This window comes from Rhincodon typus, chromosome 4, assembly GCF_021869965.1.
Source record: "Rhincodon typus isolate 14 chromosome 4, sRhiTyp1.1, whole genome shotgun sequence".
NCBI classification, from domain to species: domain Eukaryota; kingdom Metazoa; phylum Chordata; class Chondrichthyes; order Orectolobiformes; family Rhincodontidae; genus Rhincodon; species Rhincodon typus.
The window spans coordinates 115,949,863-115,967,968 of NC_063335.1; the positions used below are offsets into that span (position 1 = coordinate 115,949,863).

Here is an 18,106-nt window from a genome sequence, read left to right on the forward strand (position 1 = left end):
GATGAAGGGTCTAGGCCCGAAACGTCAACCTCTCTGCTCCTATGATGCTGCTTGGCCTGCTGTGTTCATCCAGCCCTGCACCTTGTTGTCTTAGACATAATGCTTGTTAATTTGAGCTGGAATTATAAATTTAAGTGTTGCCCCAGAGTTGATAACATAATCTGTGATCTGTAGTTAGCCAGTCTTTGTTTTGCTCTCTCTCCAACATTGTAATTACATCGGCTACACCTTGGCAATTTGTCATAATTCATATTGAAAAAGGACTGAAAAATTAGAACCAGCACCTCACCTACTTGTATTCTGTCTTCGTTCAATAGTCTAGACGTCATAACAGCAGGATATCAACATTATGCTCCACTGGTTTTTCAGATTCTTTTCCATACAGCTAACGTAAGGACTAATGAGCCTAACTGACATCCTGGCAATGGCTGTGTATCCTGTGTCAGGCACCTGGCTTAATCAAGGGAGAATTTGCCACCACAAGGAGTCCTCAACATTGATTCCGGACCCCATGAACTCTTGTGGCTTCAGGTTAAACATGGAAAAGGAAGCCTCCCACTGATTACCACCTACTGTCTTCCCTTGGCTGATGAATCGGTACTCCTCCATGTTGAACAACACCTGGAGGAAGCACTGAGGGTGGAAACGGCACAGAATGTACTCTGGGTGGGGGATTTGAATGTTCACCACCAGGAGTGGCTCGGCAGCAATACTACTGATCGAGCTGGTCAGGTCCTAAAGGACATAGCTGCTAGACTGGGTCTGCGGCAAGTGGTGAGGGAACCAACAAGAGGAAAAAACATACTTGACCATCCTTATCAATCTGCCAGTTGCAGATGTATCTGTCCATGACAGTATCGGTAAGAGTGACCATCGCACAGTCCTTGTGGAGACGAATTCTCACCTTCACAATGGAAATAATATCCATTGTGTTCGTGTGACATTATCACCTTGCTAAATGGGACAGACGTCGCATAGATCTAGCAACTCAAGACTGAGCATCCATGAGATACTGTGGGCCATCAACAGCAGCAGAATTGTACTCCAGCACTAACTGTAACTTCTTGGCCCACTCAACCATCACCATCAAGCCACGGGTTCATTGGAGAGTGCAGGAGGGCATGCCAGGAGCAGCACCAGGCATACCTGAAGATGAGGTGTCAACCTGGTGAAGCTACCAAAAGGACTATTTGCACACCAAACAGCGAAAGCAGCAAGTGATAGACGGAGCTAAACGATCCCACAACCAACGGATCAGATCTAAGATCTGCAGTCCTGCCACATCCTGTCGTGAATGGTGGTGGACAATTAAACAACTCACTGGAGGCGGAGGCTCCCCAAATATCCCCATCCCCAATGATGGAAGAGCCCAGCACATCAGTGCAAAAGATAAGGCTGAAGCATTCGCAGCAATCTTCAGCCAGAAGTGCCAAGTGGATAATCCATCTCAGCCTCCTCCAGTGGTCCCCAGCATTACAGATACCAGTCTTCAGCCAATTTGATTCAATCCACGTGGTATCAAGAAACGGTTGGAGACACTGGATACTGCAAAGGCTATGGGCCCTGACAACATTCCGGCAATAGTACTGACGACTTGTGCTCCAGAACTTGCCGCTCCCCTAGCCAAGCTGTTCCAGTACAGTTACATTACTGTCGTCTACCCAACAATTTGGAAAATTGCCTAGATATGTCTTATACGCAAAAAAACCCAAAATAAATACAACCCAGCCAATTGCACTTCATCAGTCTACCCCCAATCATCAGTTAAGTGATGGAAGGTGTCATCAACAGTGCTATCAAGGAACACCTGCTCAGCAATAACCTACTCAGTGACGCCCAGTTTGAGTTCTACCTGGACCACTCAGTTCCTGACCTTATTACAGCCTTGATTCAAAAATGGACAAAAGAGCTGAATTCCAGAGGTGAGGTGAGAGTGACAGCCCTTGACATTAAGGCTGCATTTGACCGAGTGTGGCATCGAGGAGCCCTGGCAAAACTGGAATCAATGGGTATCGGGGCAAACTCTCCACTGGTTGGAGTTGTACCTGGCACATAGGAAGATGGTTGTAGTTGTTGGAGTCAGTCATTTCAGCTTCAGGACATCTCAGCAGGAGTTCTTCAGGATAGTCCTAGACTCAACTATCTTCAGCAGCTTCATCAATGACCCTCCCTCCATCATAAGGTCAGAAGTGGGGAAGTTCACTGATGATTGCACAATGTTCAGCACCATTAGGAGCTCCTCAGATTCTGATGCAGTCTGTGTTCAAATGCAACAAGATCTGTACAATATCCAGGCTTGGACTAACAAGTGGCAAGTAACATTTACAGCACGCAAATGCCAGGCTATGACCATCACCAATAAAAGACAATCTAAACACCACCCCTTGACATTCAATGCTGTTACCATCACAAAATTCCTCACTATCAACATCCTAGGGTTACCATTTACCAGAAACTCAATTGGATTCATCACATAAACATAGTGGCTACTAGAATAGGTCAGAGGCTAGCAATGATGTGATAAGAAACTCATCTCCTAACTCCCCAAAGCCTGTCAATCATCTACAAGGCACAAGTAAGGAGTGTAATGGAATACTCCCATTTGCCTGGATGAGTGTGTCTCCAACAAAACTCAAGAAGCTTCCAGGACAAAGCAGCCCCCATTTGACTGGCACCACATCCACAAACATTCACCACTGATGCTCAGTAGCAGCAGTGTGTACCACGTACAAGATGCACTGCAGAAAATCACCAAAAATCCTCAGACAACACCTTCCAAACCCATGACCACTTTCATTCAGAAGGACAAGGGCAGCAGATACATGGGAACACCATTCCCTGCAAGTTCCCCTGTAGGCCACTCAGCATCCTGACTTGGGAATATATCGCCGTTCCTTCACTGTCACTGGATCAAAATCCTGGAAGTCCCTCCCTAAGGGCTTTGTGGGTCAACTCACAGCAGGTGGACTGTGATGGTTCAAGAATCAGTCTGGTAAACCTTCGCTGTACTCCCTGTATAGCAAGAACACCCTTCCTCAGACAAGAAGATCAAAATTGCACACTGTATGACAGGAGTAGTTATAATTGCATAATCGCAGCAAGACATTTCTTTCCCCGGTACCCGAATTGTCTTGCTGTAAGACCAACATACCATTTGCCTTCTTGAATGCCTGCTGCACCTGCATGCTTACCTGCAGTGCATGGTGCGTGAGGATACCAGGTCTCATTGCAAATTTCTGTGTCTCAATTTATAGCCATTCGGATAACAATCTGCCTTCCGGTCTTTTGCTAACCTCACATTTATCCATACTTTATTGCATCTGTCATGCTAGTCTCCCACCACTTGGAGAAAGAAATGAAGGGGAAATTATTAAAAGAATTTGGAGAAAGAGCAGGGAGAGTGGGACCAACTCTATCCAAAGAATTTATTAGCCTTTTCTAGAGAAAACTATTCCAGGTACTTATGATGTCATCGTTCTGTTATCGTACTTGTAAATGTTTTTCCACTGTCCTTAATGACTCTGTATCTTTTCTACAACATGGAGACTGGAGCACTTAGGTCTGGTCCATCTAAGTTTAATTTAATGCCAGTTCTTAAAAAGATTGTATCTGAAAAAGTGGCCTTATTATACTCAAAACAATAACTTTGCTTCTCTCTCCACAGATGCTGCCAGACCTGCTGAGTCTCCAGCACTTTCTGCTTTCAATTCAGATCACCAGCATCAGCAATATTTTGCTTTTAATCACATAAGTTCTGTCATTCAGTTAACTTAATTGTAAATTACCCTCAACAGCTGCTTGTTATACAAATATGTTCCTTTGGATATCTTCCCCTCGGTTGGAGCAGATGATGGCATGTATACTGTGGATGGCAAACAGCAATCTTCAGTTCAAATCCCAACCTCCCACCGTACAAGGATGGCTGTTCTCACTGGCAGACAGGTACCAAAGAATATCTAACAAACTTTATGTTCAGTTCATAGGCTTTGTAAACTATGCACTTAGACATTAATAAATGTATTTTGTCAATTGCTGTCAATTGCAAAAGAACTGCGGATGCTGTAAATCAGGAACAGAAACAAAGTTGCTGGAAAAGCTCGGCAGGTCTGGCAGCATCTGTGGAGGAGAAAATAGAGTTAACGTTTGAAGGGCCACCGGACCCGAAACGTTAACTCTGTTTTCTCCTCCACAGATGCTGCCAGACCTGCTGAGCTTTTCCAGCAACTTTGTTTTTGTTCATGAAACCATTGTCAATTGTTATAAAAACCCATCTGTTTCACTAATGTCCTTTAGGAAAGGAAATTAGCTGTTCTGACGTAGTATGGCTAAATGTGTCTCGAGGCTCACAGCAATGGGGTTGATTCTTAACTGCTCTAGGGAGGGCAAAGAAATGGTGGCCAGCCAGGAATACCCACTTCCCAAGACATATATAAAAAAGTCTGTCTGCAAGTTTTAGCTGATAGGCCTGGATAGTTCATGTATCCTTTTTACACAATTCTGAATAACTACTTCCATTCAAATACAGACATAGACAGGTGACAAGAGGGACAAATATAACATAAGCACAACTATAATGTGTTGGTGAGGATGAAACATTACATGATTCATGAAGTGCAAGACAGCAGTGGGAGTATGTGAGAAGGATCCAGTTTTTCAGTGGATACCATGGGAAAGCAAGATCTTGTGTTTCATGATCTCAGGATGTCCTAAAGCACTGCACGACCAAGGAACTAGATGTGAACTGTAATCCTAGTTGTAATGTAGAAAGCACATCTCACAGGAGCTCTCCAGACAGTAATATTGTAATGACTAGTTAATCAGAGAGAACTTTTCTCACTCTTCTTCGAAATAATGGCATGACGTATTTATCTGAGAACAAACAGAGTTTAAAGTCTTATCTGAAAGAAAGGAACACAGGAGCAGGGACAGGTTAGTCAGCCCCTAAACCTACCCCACCTCAAACCTGCTCCACCATTTCTTTTTTGTATTTTGTCAGAAACTTTGCATGAGAATGGTTTTTGTGTTTGCTACGCAATCCATTGAATGCCATCAGAATAATGTGCCATTATTATTTTAAAGACCAGGATGAAGTGATTATTGTATTAAATACAAGAATGATAACACTGATTAACTTTATATGTATAAGGGGTCCTGGTTTATGAATGTCTGACATAACGAACTCTCATACTTACAAACGAGATCCTGTATTACTATTAATTTTAAGGTAAAGTTAAAGTCAACAGCATCTTACCAATCATAGAGCTGGTCTCTCATTAGAGAGAGGCAAGTGCTAGTTTAACCTGATGATCATCACGCCTCAGGCAAAGGGAGAGGTTAAGAAGTTTGGCTATTGACATCACTCTACATCACAAACCTCAAACCAGCTGTCCAGCCAACTGAGCTAACTGACCCCCAGTTTTACGGATCTAACATGTGGACATTTGCTCACACTTATGAATGGATATTTTACACTGTATTGTGTTCTGACTTGTGTACAAATTGACTTATGAACGTACTCAAGAATGGAACCTATTGGTAATCCGGGGTTCTCCTGTACTGTGTATTTCAGGATTTTTTCAATTCTCTTTCAACTTTATTTGTGTTAGGATTCAAATTAAAATTTGTTATTTTTTTCCACACTGTCAGATTTTCTTCTTTTATAGTTTGTCCCTCATTTACATGTTATATTGTTCTATTGTTTTGTCAAAGAGCTGCTAATTTTATTTGCATTGGAAATATTTTTGAAATTGCTTAATGGTTTTCTGAACACATAAGCAGTAGCCCTCAGCAATGGTAAAACTTTGCATTTGTAGAATGTGGTCTGGTTGTTATTTAACTCCTCATTATACAAAACATTTCTCCCACCTCTAAATGTCCTTTCATTTGGCCTTTATTTTTGGAAGTATATGGTGTACCTTAAAGCTGTGGGATATGAGACGAGCCCCTATCCAAACTCATAGATGGATTTAACAGAGCAGAAAAACAGCTGCTGGTGTTTATGATAATAGAACTAGGAGTCATGTCATGGATAAAAGGCCCTGCTTACTCATTTCAGCTGGGAGATTTGTTTGTTCTTTAATGTGTTTGCAGCCAAAAGGACAACAACAAAAGCATGTTGATAGATGCTTCTTTAAAGAAATAGAGATGCATTGCCAAAGATCTTATCATCACTGTGATCAGTGGCCCTGTTCCTTTCACTGCACTCTATTACTTCATTCAGATTATTGTGAGGTTTTATCACGGCTGCATGACTCACATAATGGATGAGGAAGACAGTGACTGATAGTAGTTTTTAAGATTTGTTCTTTGGGTGAGTATTGCTCACAAAACTTACATTGCCCGTTGCTAATGGCTCATGAGACGTTGATGGTGACCACCTGTTTGAAACTCCACAACTGGTACAACCTAATGGCTTGCTAGGATATTTCCAAGCTAAAAGTCATCTATATTTCTGTGAATCTGGAATCACATTTAGGCTAGACAAGATATTAAATTTGTTTGGACTGAAATGCAGTCATGTACAAATGTTCTTTCTAGTCTGTTGTATTCATATGTCCTCCATCATGCAGCACACACTCTATGGACAAATACCTCCAGCTCTCTTCCCATTAAGACATCGTGTTGAACATACTGCTGCATTGTACCAACAAAACATGGTATTAGAAGTGATACTGAGATGGATGTTGCAAAGCTGTAAAAAAGCATAACTACAGACAGAGACAGCTGTGAGCTGCCTGCAAAGTGAAGAAAAAAGAACAACAAAGCAAGCCATTGTTCAAAGTCTGATTCAGAGAAAAGAGTTGTAGCTTTTTTATTTTATTCATTCATGGCCATAGCTGGCTAAGCCAGCATTTATTGTCCATCCCTAATTGTCCTTGAGAAGATGGTGGTGAGGTACCTTCTGGAACTGCAGTGTTTGGGGTGCAGGGTCAAGCTATTCAAAGGACACGGAGTATGAAGTAAAACTGGAATCTCTTCCATGCACAGTAGAAGAATTATGAAATCGCAGCAAAATTTGTTGAGCCAGAATAGTTTAAAGTAACTGCACTTCTATCACTGTTCGGATGAGACGGTTTCAAAGTATATTCCACTCTAAGTCTCTTTAGGACTTTGTTGCTAAGTTTGTAGTTGACACAAAGATTGATGGAGAGCCAGCTAGTGTTGGGAAATGGGGAAGCTGCAGAAGGACTTGGATATGCAAGGCAATTGAGCAAGTAAGTTGGAGGTGGAATACGATGTAGAAAAGTGTGAGATTGTACTCTTTGGTAGGAAGAAGAGAGGATCAGACTATTTTCTAAATGGGGAAGGCCTTCAGAAATCTGAAGCACAAAGGGACTAGTACAGAATTCTCTTATGGCTAACATTCAGGTTCAGTTGGCAGTCAGGAAGACAAATGCAATGTTAGCATTCATTTGAAGTGGACTAGAAAACAAGGGCAGTGATGTACTGCTGAGACTATACAAGGCTCTGGTCAGACCACATTTGGAATATTGTGGGCCCCATATCTAAGGAAGGATGTGCCGTCATTGGAGGGGCATCCAGAGGAGGTTCACAAGAATAATCCCAGGGCTGAAAATCTTGTCATATGAGGAGCACTTGAGGACTCTGGGTCTGTACTCGGAGTTTAGAAAGATGAGGTGGGGATCTAATTGAAACTTACAGAATACTGAGAGGCTTGGATAGAGTAGATATGGAGAAGATGTTTCCATGAGTAGGAGAGACTAGGACCCAAGGGCACAGCCTCAGAGTGAAGGATAACCCTTTGGAACTAAGATAAGGAGGAATTTCTTCAGCCAGAGGGTGGTTATTCTGTGGAACTCATTGCCTCAGAGGGCTCTAGAGTTGAAGTCATTGAGTGCATTTAAGACAGAGATAGATAGGTTGAGGGTTGGGAAGAGGATCATAGGTTATGGGGCAAAGGCAGGAGAATGGGCACCATGATCAAATGGCAGAGCAGGGTCAGTTGACTGGATAGCCTAATTCTGCTCCTTTGTCTCATGGTCTTATGGTCTTTCCTGTCTAGGGACATTTGGAATATTATAGCTAATGGAGAGAAGAAATTCCTCTTCATCTCTGTCTTAAATTGGCACTGCTTTGTTCTGAGACTATGCCCTCTGGTTCTAGACTCTCCCATGAAGGGAAACATCTTCTCAGCATTTATCCTGTCAAGCCCCTTGAGAATCCTATACATTTCAATGAAATCAGCTTTCATTCTTAAAAATTCCAATGAGTAGAGTCCCAACCTGTTTAGCCTTTGCTCATAAGACAATCCCTCCATAACAGGAATCATCCTTGTGAACCTTCTCTGAACTGCTTTCAGTGAAATAATATCTATCCTTAAATAAGGGAGTATTATCATCTGGTTTAGAGCTTCATTTTAGCTGTTATCTATCCACAATGAGGCTCCTAAAATGCTATTGCATTAGACTGAGTGTTCAAATGTAGAACATCATGTACAGAAGAAGCACAATCAGATCGGTTAAATGCTTCTCCACTAACATCACTTATTCCTCCCCTTAGGTTCAGCTACGGTTTAGAATTAAGGTTCCTGAACCAGCCCAATATGTGTTTATACTTGAATATACCAATGAAGACAAGGGACTACATAAGCTTAATGTGGCACCACTCAATCCACTTGGAGCAGCTACACAAGGGACATTTAATCTGTACAGCTGCAAATACAGGTATTGTTAGACACAATGGGATAGACCCAGGTAACATAGCGATACATCTCTCCTAGTTGCTTTAGTTACACAATAGTCCTAACAAGGAACATAGCATGAAGGATGAATCTCTGCTTGCAAGTGTGGTTAGATACAACATGAAGTGACCAATCTTTGCTTATTTGTGTGTCTAAACTCAATAAGAAATATTCTGGAAATTCTGGATAAAAACAGAAAAATGATGGAAATATTCAGCAGGTCAGGTGCATTTGTGGAATGTCGTCACTGTATCATCAGCAAAACAAAATAAGATCAGGAATTTCAATGAGAGATTCATAAATTTTAGTTCCTTATTACAATCAAATAAGTAGCCTGCAGGATGATTTGAATATTTTGATTTTTTGTATTTATAAAAGATATAATTGCGACCATTTGAATTTGCTGCAGTTTCCTTTGTCGGAGTGTTGCAATTGACCCACAGAATCGCATTGCAGTCTTTGATCTGCCTTCTTACGCTGACCTCCTTCTGCAAGGTACATCAATCAGTTTTTTACTGGTAAGTACATTATTCAAGTGATGTGTGAACCAGCTAAACAAATTGAATGTTGCTTCAGTAGTGGACATATTAGGGCATGTTGCATTTTGTCAAATCTGTTACTTTTCCTGGGATAAGTTTCCAAGTTAAATTTTCCAAGCCCATACTCATGATAAGTTACAATATCTGCCGTGAGAGCACATGAACAGCACCTAACATGTGTGGTGATTGTCAAGCCACTGAGAATATTTACTCTTAACAGAAAATCATTTCACAAAATTGCCCTTAGGTAATAATTGTGCAACTCAGTGTCTGTAAAGTATAATCTTCAGATTTTTTTATTAGTTAAAGACCGATCTGTGCTCTAGATCTGATGTATTATTATTTAAATGGAGAAACACTGCAGAAAGCTACAGAATAGAGGGATTTGAGAGTCTTCATCCATGAATCACAAAGAAAAATAACATCCAAGTTTGAATCAGGAGACAGTCAGGACAGAACTGGGAAGAATTTCTGAATTGCTTAAGATAAAAATTCCAGACACAGAAGCCTGTTGAAGATATGAATTTTCAGAACATATGTTGGCTTTCATTGACAGGGGAATTGAGTTTAAGAGCCGCGAGGTTATGCTGCAGCTGTATAAAGCCCTGGTTAGACCACACTTGGAATATTGTGTTCAGTTCTGGTCGCCTCATTATAGGAAGGTTGTCAAAGCTTTAGAGGGGGTGCAGAGGAGATTTACCAGGATGCTGCCTGGACTGGAGGGCAGGTCTTATGAGGAAAGGTTGAGGGAGCTAGGGCTTTTCTCATTGGAGTAAAGAAGGATGAGAGGTGACTTGATAGAGGTGTACAAGATGATGAGAGGCATAGATAGAGTGGATAGCCAGAGACTTTTTCCCAGGGCGGAAATGACTTTTACGAGGGGGCATAATTTTAAGGTGATTGGAGGAAAGTATGGGGAGATGTCAGAGGTAGGTTCTTCACACAGAGAGTGGTGGGTGTGTGGAATGCACTGCCAGCAGTGGTAGTGGAGTCAGATACTTTAGACACTTTTAAGTGACTCTTGGATAGGCACATGGATGATAGTATAATGTAATGTATGCAGGGTAGTTAGATCTTAGTAGGATAATAGGTCGGCACAACATCGTGGGCCAGAGGGCCTGTGTTGTGCTGTACTGTTCTATGTTCTATGTTAAAGCGTATGTGAGCTGAGTTAGCAGTTTGTTTGAAGATCACAGAGAGAGTCTTTAACTCAAGAAAATAGCATTAAGTCAATGCAGAAATTAGATAAAAAGAAATCAAATACAGCCACGCAAACTAATAAGGAAATTTAAATTGGAGACAGGGGTAACCCTTCACTGAAGTTTGACTACTCATCTGTAAAGTTGTTGAGGTTAAAAGTGTTTGGTCATTCTTTCTGATATTTATAATGAGCTTATTTCAAATATCTTTGCATAGTGTAACATGGTTACTGTCCTCCTTTCATGTCATAAACCTTTATGTTCCTTTATTATAAATATGTTGGCAACCTTGTGTGACTGACCACCATGGTAACTAAAGCAAAACCTATGCTCTGTCAAGCCAGGTCTCACTTCGGATATGACTTGTCCAGTATCACCATCAGATGGGACCATAACAACATCTGTCCTGAGATGCGTTGACCAGTGCTGAATACAATTACTTCAGATGCAATCTAATTTCTGCAGCTGAAAATTCTTTTGTAGTCCAAATAAGCTAATGTTAAGACTAATATTTCATTAGCCTTTTTAATACTTGGTAGCCGAGAATGAAAATCCTTTGTGCTGTTCCAGTTGGAATCCTGCTTCCTTGTAATTCATGTGGTTCTGCCATGTATGATAAGGCAAGTGATAAGAGTCATTAGGGAAAGTCCCTGTTATCAAATCATAAATGTCCTGACAGTACAGAAATTGGTATTACAGGCAATTGAGATAATATATTTATTAATATTTTGCATTTTTATTCCTTTCCATGGACAGCACAAAGTTTATTTAGTACCTTTTAAAGAGTTCTGCATTGAACACGTGGAGCCTAAGGTCCACTGCATTGCCACCCATGGACCCATCACAAACAGGAGGTAAAACATATCTCATGACCTTTCTTGCTCAACATTTCAGAAGGGAGAAATTATTATGAAGGGCCTGTAAAATTCAGTCCCACGCCTATGAACTTGCCAGAAGTTGTGAGGTCAGGTGGGAGTCACTTCAACTCATGTAAGTAAACCAGGGAAGTGCGTAAAGGTTCTGAAAAATGGAGCTGAGAATTCTCTGTGGACTGAGGTAACCCACACTCCTGGAATGATGACTTGACATTTCTGGCTCTTATTTTAAGAATGTTAAAATGCTTTTTGTTCATTATGACCTGGAACATGTAATATGAAAGGGATGTAGAAGCTTATTCGTTAGTAACTTCCAAAAGGGAATTGGATAAATACATGAAAAGAAGTCATTGACAGGGCTACTAGGAAAGAATGGGGGAGTGGCACTTTTTTAAAATTATAATTCATGAGATGTGGGTAGCACTGGCTAGGCCAGCCCGAGTTGCCCCGTGGATAGTTAAGAGTAAACCACATTGCTGTGGACCAGGAGTCATATGTAAGGACAGCAGATTTCCTTCCCTAGAGGATCTGAGTGAACCAGATGAGATTTTATGACAATGGTTAAATGCAATTAGGTCAACTCTTCATTCCTGAGTTTTATTAAATTCAAATTTCAGTATCCACCATGGTGGTACTCAAATCCACGTCCCCAGAACATTAAACTGTGGTTCTAGATCACTACTCCAATGACAATACCAGTAAGCCACCAACTTCCCAATTGGATAGCTGTTTCACAGAGCCATGCAGGATATGGGCTGAATGGTCTCGTTATGTGCTATATGATTCTAGGATTCCTGATCTGTGGAAAATGCTGTGAAGTTAAAATTTATTGACCAACTGTAAATGACCACCAATTGTGATGACCCACTGTCTTAAACTTCTACATTCCATGTGTTGAAATGCTCCCAGATTTCTGTTGGGAGTGAATTTGACCCAGCAACCATGATAAAAATGATATATTTCCAAGTCAGAGTGATGTGTGATTGAGAGGGCAATCTCTAGAAAATAGTGTTCCAGAGGTGCTTGACAGGAGACTGTGGTACATCGTATAGATTTTAAAGCCCACAGCTAAACTCTGCTGATGCTAGAAGAGACAGTTATTGATGTACTGGATAGCATTGATTTCCTTGACTGTTGCTATGAATAAAACCACCAAGCAAGTGGAAGGTTTTCTATCACACTGAGGAGAGAGTCATAGAGTCATACAGCACTGAAATAGACCGTTCTTCCAACACACCCATGCCGACCAAGTTTCCCAAACTGATCCCATTTGACTGCATTTGGCCCATATCTCTCTAAGCCTTTTCTATTCATGTACTTGTCCAAATGTCTTTTAAATGTTGTAACTGTACCTTCATCTGCCACTTCCTCTGGTAGTTCATTCCATACGTGCACCACCCTCTTGTGTGAAGAAGTTGCCTCTCAGGTCCTTTTTAAATCTTGAACAAAAACAAAATTGCTGGAGAGGGTCAGCAGGTCTGGCAGCATCTGTGAAGGAAAAAGCAGAGTAAACGTTTCGGGTCCGGTGACCCTTCCTCAGAACTTTCCCTTTTTCCTTTTCCCCTTTCCCTTTTTAAATCTTTCTCCTGTCACCTTAAAAATATGCCCTCTGGTTTTGAAATCCCCGAAATTAGGGAAAAGACCTTTGCTATTCACCTTATCCATGCCCCTCATGATTTTATAAACCTCCATAAGGTCACCCCTCAACCTCCTACACTCCAGTGGAAAAAGGTCCCAGCCTATCCAGCCTCTCCTTATAATTAAACCCTACATTCCCAGTAACATCTTTGTAAATCTTTTCTGCACCCTCTCCAATTTAATAATAACCTTCCTATAGCATGTCAACCAGTAAACAGTACTCCAAAAGTAGCATCCCCAACATCCTTTACAACCACAACATGACGCCCCAACTCCTTTACTCAATGTTCTGAGCAATGAAGACACTTTCTTTACCACCCTGTCTACCTGTGACGCAACTTCCAAAGAAGTATGTTGACAACTCAAACTTCAATCAAGGCCCTTACCCTTATATCCAGGTCTGATTTCTGCTCCCACCAGCTGGCCCTGACAGTGCTCCCACTGGTTTTAGGAGGAAGATAGTTGCTGGAGGATTTAAATTAATCCTGAAAATTAAAGAGGACCATACCTCAGACTGAGCCCAAGCAGAGCTTACTGGCTGCACCTGCCAAGTTGAAATTAATTCCACTATTTGAATGAGAAAAATATCCTATTAACATGCATTAATCCCACATGAAGCAATGTTAAAATTGCCAATGTCTGTTCACATCTCTCCATGTCCTCACTTTTTCTCAACTGACTTCTTCCAGCTCTAAAAATATTTCCTCTTCAATCTTGCAATTCTGGTCTCTTGTGCATTTCCAATTTCTTTTACTGTGACTGCCCTAACTTTGGCATTTAAATCTTTAGGACTGGCGGTCCCTTCCCAGACCTCATCCCTCTCCAGCCCTCTCTCCTCCTTCAAGTGGCAAAATAGAATTTCATGCTTTGAGCAATTAACATTTGTGTTTTGCCAGTTTTGTTAGGCACCCCGAGATGTTTTACTACATGACAGATACTATATAAGTACAAGTTGTAATAAAGGGAGATGCTAAACATGAAAAATGTAGACTTATTACAAAGAGAAATTGTATAAATTAGGATTATAACCTTCAAAATTTGGAAAACTGGGGTAACTTGATAGAGGTTTGCAAGATATTAAGGAGAACCGATATGGTTGATTTTAAGAAACCATTTTCACTAGTTGTGGAATCAAGGACTAAGGGATATTATTGTATTACGTCTCACCACTAGTATCAACTGGACGAACACGTAACTGGACGGTATAAAGTTCTCAGACACCATTTTGATTGGTGCCACTTAAAACATGACTTGTTGAGGCATGCTATTGTTTGGAACTGAACAGTTTAATAATAGCCCTGACACTGAAGTGCCTGTAACTGTAATGTATGTATACATCAGGAGCAATAATAAATGTCTGCTGAATCTTTTGTAACCCTGTTAGTTCATCTCGTTCAATATATCACACAATATAACATGGCTGTTAGTGATCAAGTACAATACCTTGGTGAAGGCAAAAGCTCTCGACATGGTGGCAGATCAACATAGTAAAAAAATTCAAACCAAAGCTTCTAGAATTGCTTTTAGGAAACACTCCTAGATACAAAGAGTCATTTAAATTGGAACAGAAACAGAAATTGCTGGAGAAATCAGCAGGTCTAGCAGCATCTGCAGAGAGAAAAGTGACTTAAGAGTCCAGTGACCCTTCTTCAACAACTCTTTCACAAACAACAATTAATGCAATAGATCAATTGTTAATTTTAAACCTGGGATTGATGGACTTTTATTAACCAAAAAATAGATGGATTTAATTGTGAAGACAGGTTACATAAACAATGGATATTCCCTCAAGTTTAGAATATTAAGGAGTTGGCAGAGTAGATAGAAACTATTTCCTCTGGTGACAGGAACCCAGAACAATCTGAAGGTTAGAGCTAATCTGTTCAAGAATGATATCAGGAAGCATTTCTTCACACAAAAGCATAGTGGAAGTCCAGACCTCCCCTAAAAAGTCGTTGAGGTTGGTATCAAGTGAAAAATTCAGAATTGGGATTGTCAGGTTTTTGTCAGCCAAGAGCATTAAGGGTTATGGAAACAAGGCCAGTAGCAATCTTACTCCAGTAAATGATGGAACAGTCTCTGTCCTGGCTTTGTAGCCGTGGCACTGAATATACCTTGATCACTTAAAGTTATGGCTTTTGGAAACACCCAGGTTAATGACGTTAGGCATTGCAAAGTGATAGTGCTGTTAAAGACTTTGTCTTTGGCAGAATGATACCTGCCATTAGTCCACCAAAGGCTGGAGTTAGTCAAACCCTACATGATGGCAGATTGCTGATGCAGAATTTTTTACCACAAAGGGTTGTCAAGTCTGTTCATTAAGTATATTTAAGACTGAGACAGATTTTTAATCAGTAAGGGAAAGTGCAGCCATGATCTTGTTGAATGACGGAGCCAATTCGATGGGCTGAATAGCCTACTTCTGCTCCTATGCATTATTGGTCTTATGGTTCTCAAAGCATGCCTAAAGAAGGCAAACACCTCCACGAGGGTCCTTGGATTATGACCAACTAAAATGGAGAAGTGTCATTTGGAAAGCCCTACATGGGGAACACTAAGAGGTGAAGTGGCTGCACCAGAGAGAGAGAGCATAAATCCTATGACAACTCATGAACCCGACTCTCCAAGCATGGGGTACAATCTATATATTGTATACATCAGCCATTTCAAAACCCTTGAACCACAATGGAAGCAAGTCACCCTAATCTCAATAAACTACTTAAGAAGATGAAGAAATATTTGGTAATTTATACATAATTGATAGACTGCACCACTAAAAAAAATGAATTATTCTCTAGTTGTCTATTTTTCAATTGAATTCCCAACTTTGTCATTTACAACCTAGAGCAAATTCCAATTATGGATGCAGCTTATAACCAATACAGACATGTTGAAATTAGGTATAATTTCAAGAAATTGCTGTTTTGTCAGGATTACAATAAATTTTGCCCTGATTTTCTTTTCTTCCCAGCAACATAGCATTACTTGCCATCTTATTTTGAATCTCAAATCCATCTTGTTTTGTTTATATCTGTCCGTTGCGATCTGCCTACTGTAGTTCTTTAGCTGTTTCGTTTATCTTGCCAGCAATTTGATAGGTTAGATGTGGGGATGTCCAAAAATTAGGGGGCCATCTGTATATCGTTGTGAGATTGGAAAGAGTGTTCGTGGATTGGGAGGCAGGAAATTAGAATTTGGTGTTTGTAAAATGCTAGGGGGAAAGCATTGCGTGATCCCTTTAAAAGATGATGTGCTTTTTCTATGCTTTGTGATTTAAAATGGATGTCTGTGAGCAGCAGCTTGATAGTTTGCAAGTACACAGAGAGTTACCGAATTGAAACACTTGCCTTGAAAGGCCATACAGTTAGCAGGCCAAGCAGCAGTTTTTACCAAGACAAGTTTTTGAATTTAACCAATCAATTTTAGCCAGGCACTTAGATACCAAAAACCAATTAAATTTAAATCTGACGGAATGTGGAACTTGCTACTGCAGAGAGTGGTGGATGCGAATAGTAGACACAGATTTATTACAAAGCTTGAACACACGTATGAGAGAAAAAGAGAGCGATATGCTGACAGGGTGAGATGAAGTAGGGTGGATCGAGACTTGTGGATCCATACCAGCATGGATCTGTTGGACCAATTTGCTTCATTCTTATTGAAAACCCCTTGTGGAAGCCCCTTGTGTTGATCTACTGCAGGCCCTTTATAGAAAGACTGTAATGTTTAGCTTTTTAACTTTATTTCTTAATTTTCTAACTTATGTTATGAATAGCTGTAAGATAATGTAAATTTTTTCTTTATTTCTCTATTTCATAACTAAGATTTGTACCTAGGTACATTGTACCTAAGATGGCATCGTGTGGGGTAACATTGTATATTTTTCATTGTACCCCTGTACTTGAGTACATATGACAATAAACCTAATTCTAATTCTAATATCATGCAAATGCCAGTTCTTTGAAAGAACTGCCCAATTCATGAAAGCATAGACCCTGGAAAGGGGAATGTCCAATGTTTGATATAATTGTCCTATTCCATACTTGCTTTATCAGCTCTCTAAGTTCTTAATTTATCTGCTTTCTGGGTTCTCTTATTGCCATTGCTGCTGGTGAAACAATTCCTCAATTTGGGCTCCCAGTTTGTAAGTGTCAGTGTTCGTTCACCTTGTCAGAGTGTGTGGCCAATGAAATAAAGAGAATGGACCAATTTTTAACCTTCCTTGATGCAATCTGTTGCATTTCTCCAACACATCCCGTCTGCAGCAGTCAGGATGGGTATCACAGGAGGACCATTCCCAGTGCTCTGTCACTCCCTACTGTTTGACTTTTCTGTGAGGAGAGAGCAAAAAAATGTTATCAGTATGAGATGTGGAATGTGTTGAGAGATTGGAATGATAGTATTTGTGGAGGGTGACTTTGAGGGATGAATGTGAATAGTAATGAGATGAAGGAGACTGTCAGTGGTGGCTGCTCAGCTGGGGGGATGTGAAGAAATTCCTCAAGAGAGAGGACTTGTAAGGTGTGTTGATTTGAGTAGTGAAATAGAGGACAAAGCTTGCTAAGTCAGAGTAAGAAGTGGCACTTAAATGTGACATGCATTTTACCTTTCCTACCCTAGAGAAGTAATTGAACGTTTTGCAGCACATTTATTCCATATTCCAGTTGTTTGCTTCCTCAGGCACTTTCCATCTTGGTTCAGAAGCAATCTTCTTACTCCTGTCTGCCAGGAACATGATGTCTCTATGGGCCCTTATAGCTCACAGCAGGCTCACCACAAATGCTTTTTCTCATTGAGATTCCATTTTTCCAGATACCTACAAGTTGGCATTTGTAGGATACCTCCACCTCCATTCTGTCCCTCACCAAAATCCCTTAAAATACTGAGGCCTCGACAGTCAGGCATGAGTCATGAGCACACCGACATGTTCTGGTTAATCAGGAAAGCCAGAAGTTGGGCCTCAGTTAGAAATGCATGACAATGTCCACTCTGAATTTCCAGGTTCCCAAACTGCTGCTGGACTCTGCCAGAAATAGGTCCAAAAGTTAAAATACAGTGGCCTAATAATTCACCGAGTTATTAATTGCTGGTTAGGCTTTGCTTGGTGTATTGGGTTCTAACGTGAGTGTCACAGACGGAAGAAACTGGGATTGT

The 18,106-nt window shown here is 40.7% G+C and overlaps 1 protein-coding gene across 1 annotated transcript in view; it reads left to right on the top strand.

Annotated features, from left to right (window-relative positions):
* LOC109928639 (laminin subunit alpha-3-like) overlaps positions 1-18,106 on the top strand; it is a 306,680-nt gene that overhangs the window by 152,351 nt on the left and 136,223 nt on the right. Inside the window, exons 25-28 of the mRNA XM_048596214.1 lie at positions 3,795-3,942; positions 8,521-8,684; positions 9,111-9,219; positions 11,196-11,293. Of these exons, the coding sequence (XP_048452171.1) occupies positions 3,795-3,942; positions 8,521-8,684; positions 9,111-9,219; positions 11,196-11,293 (519 nt within the window). The remainder of the gene's footprint in view (positions 1-3,794; positions 3,943-8,520; positions 8,685-9,110; positions 9,220-11,195; positions 11,294-18,106) is intronic.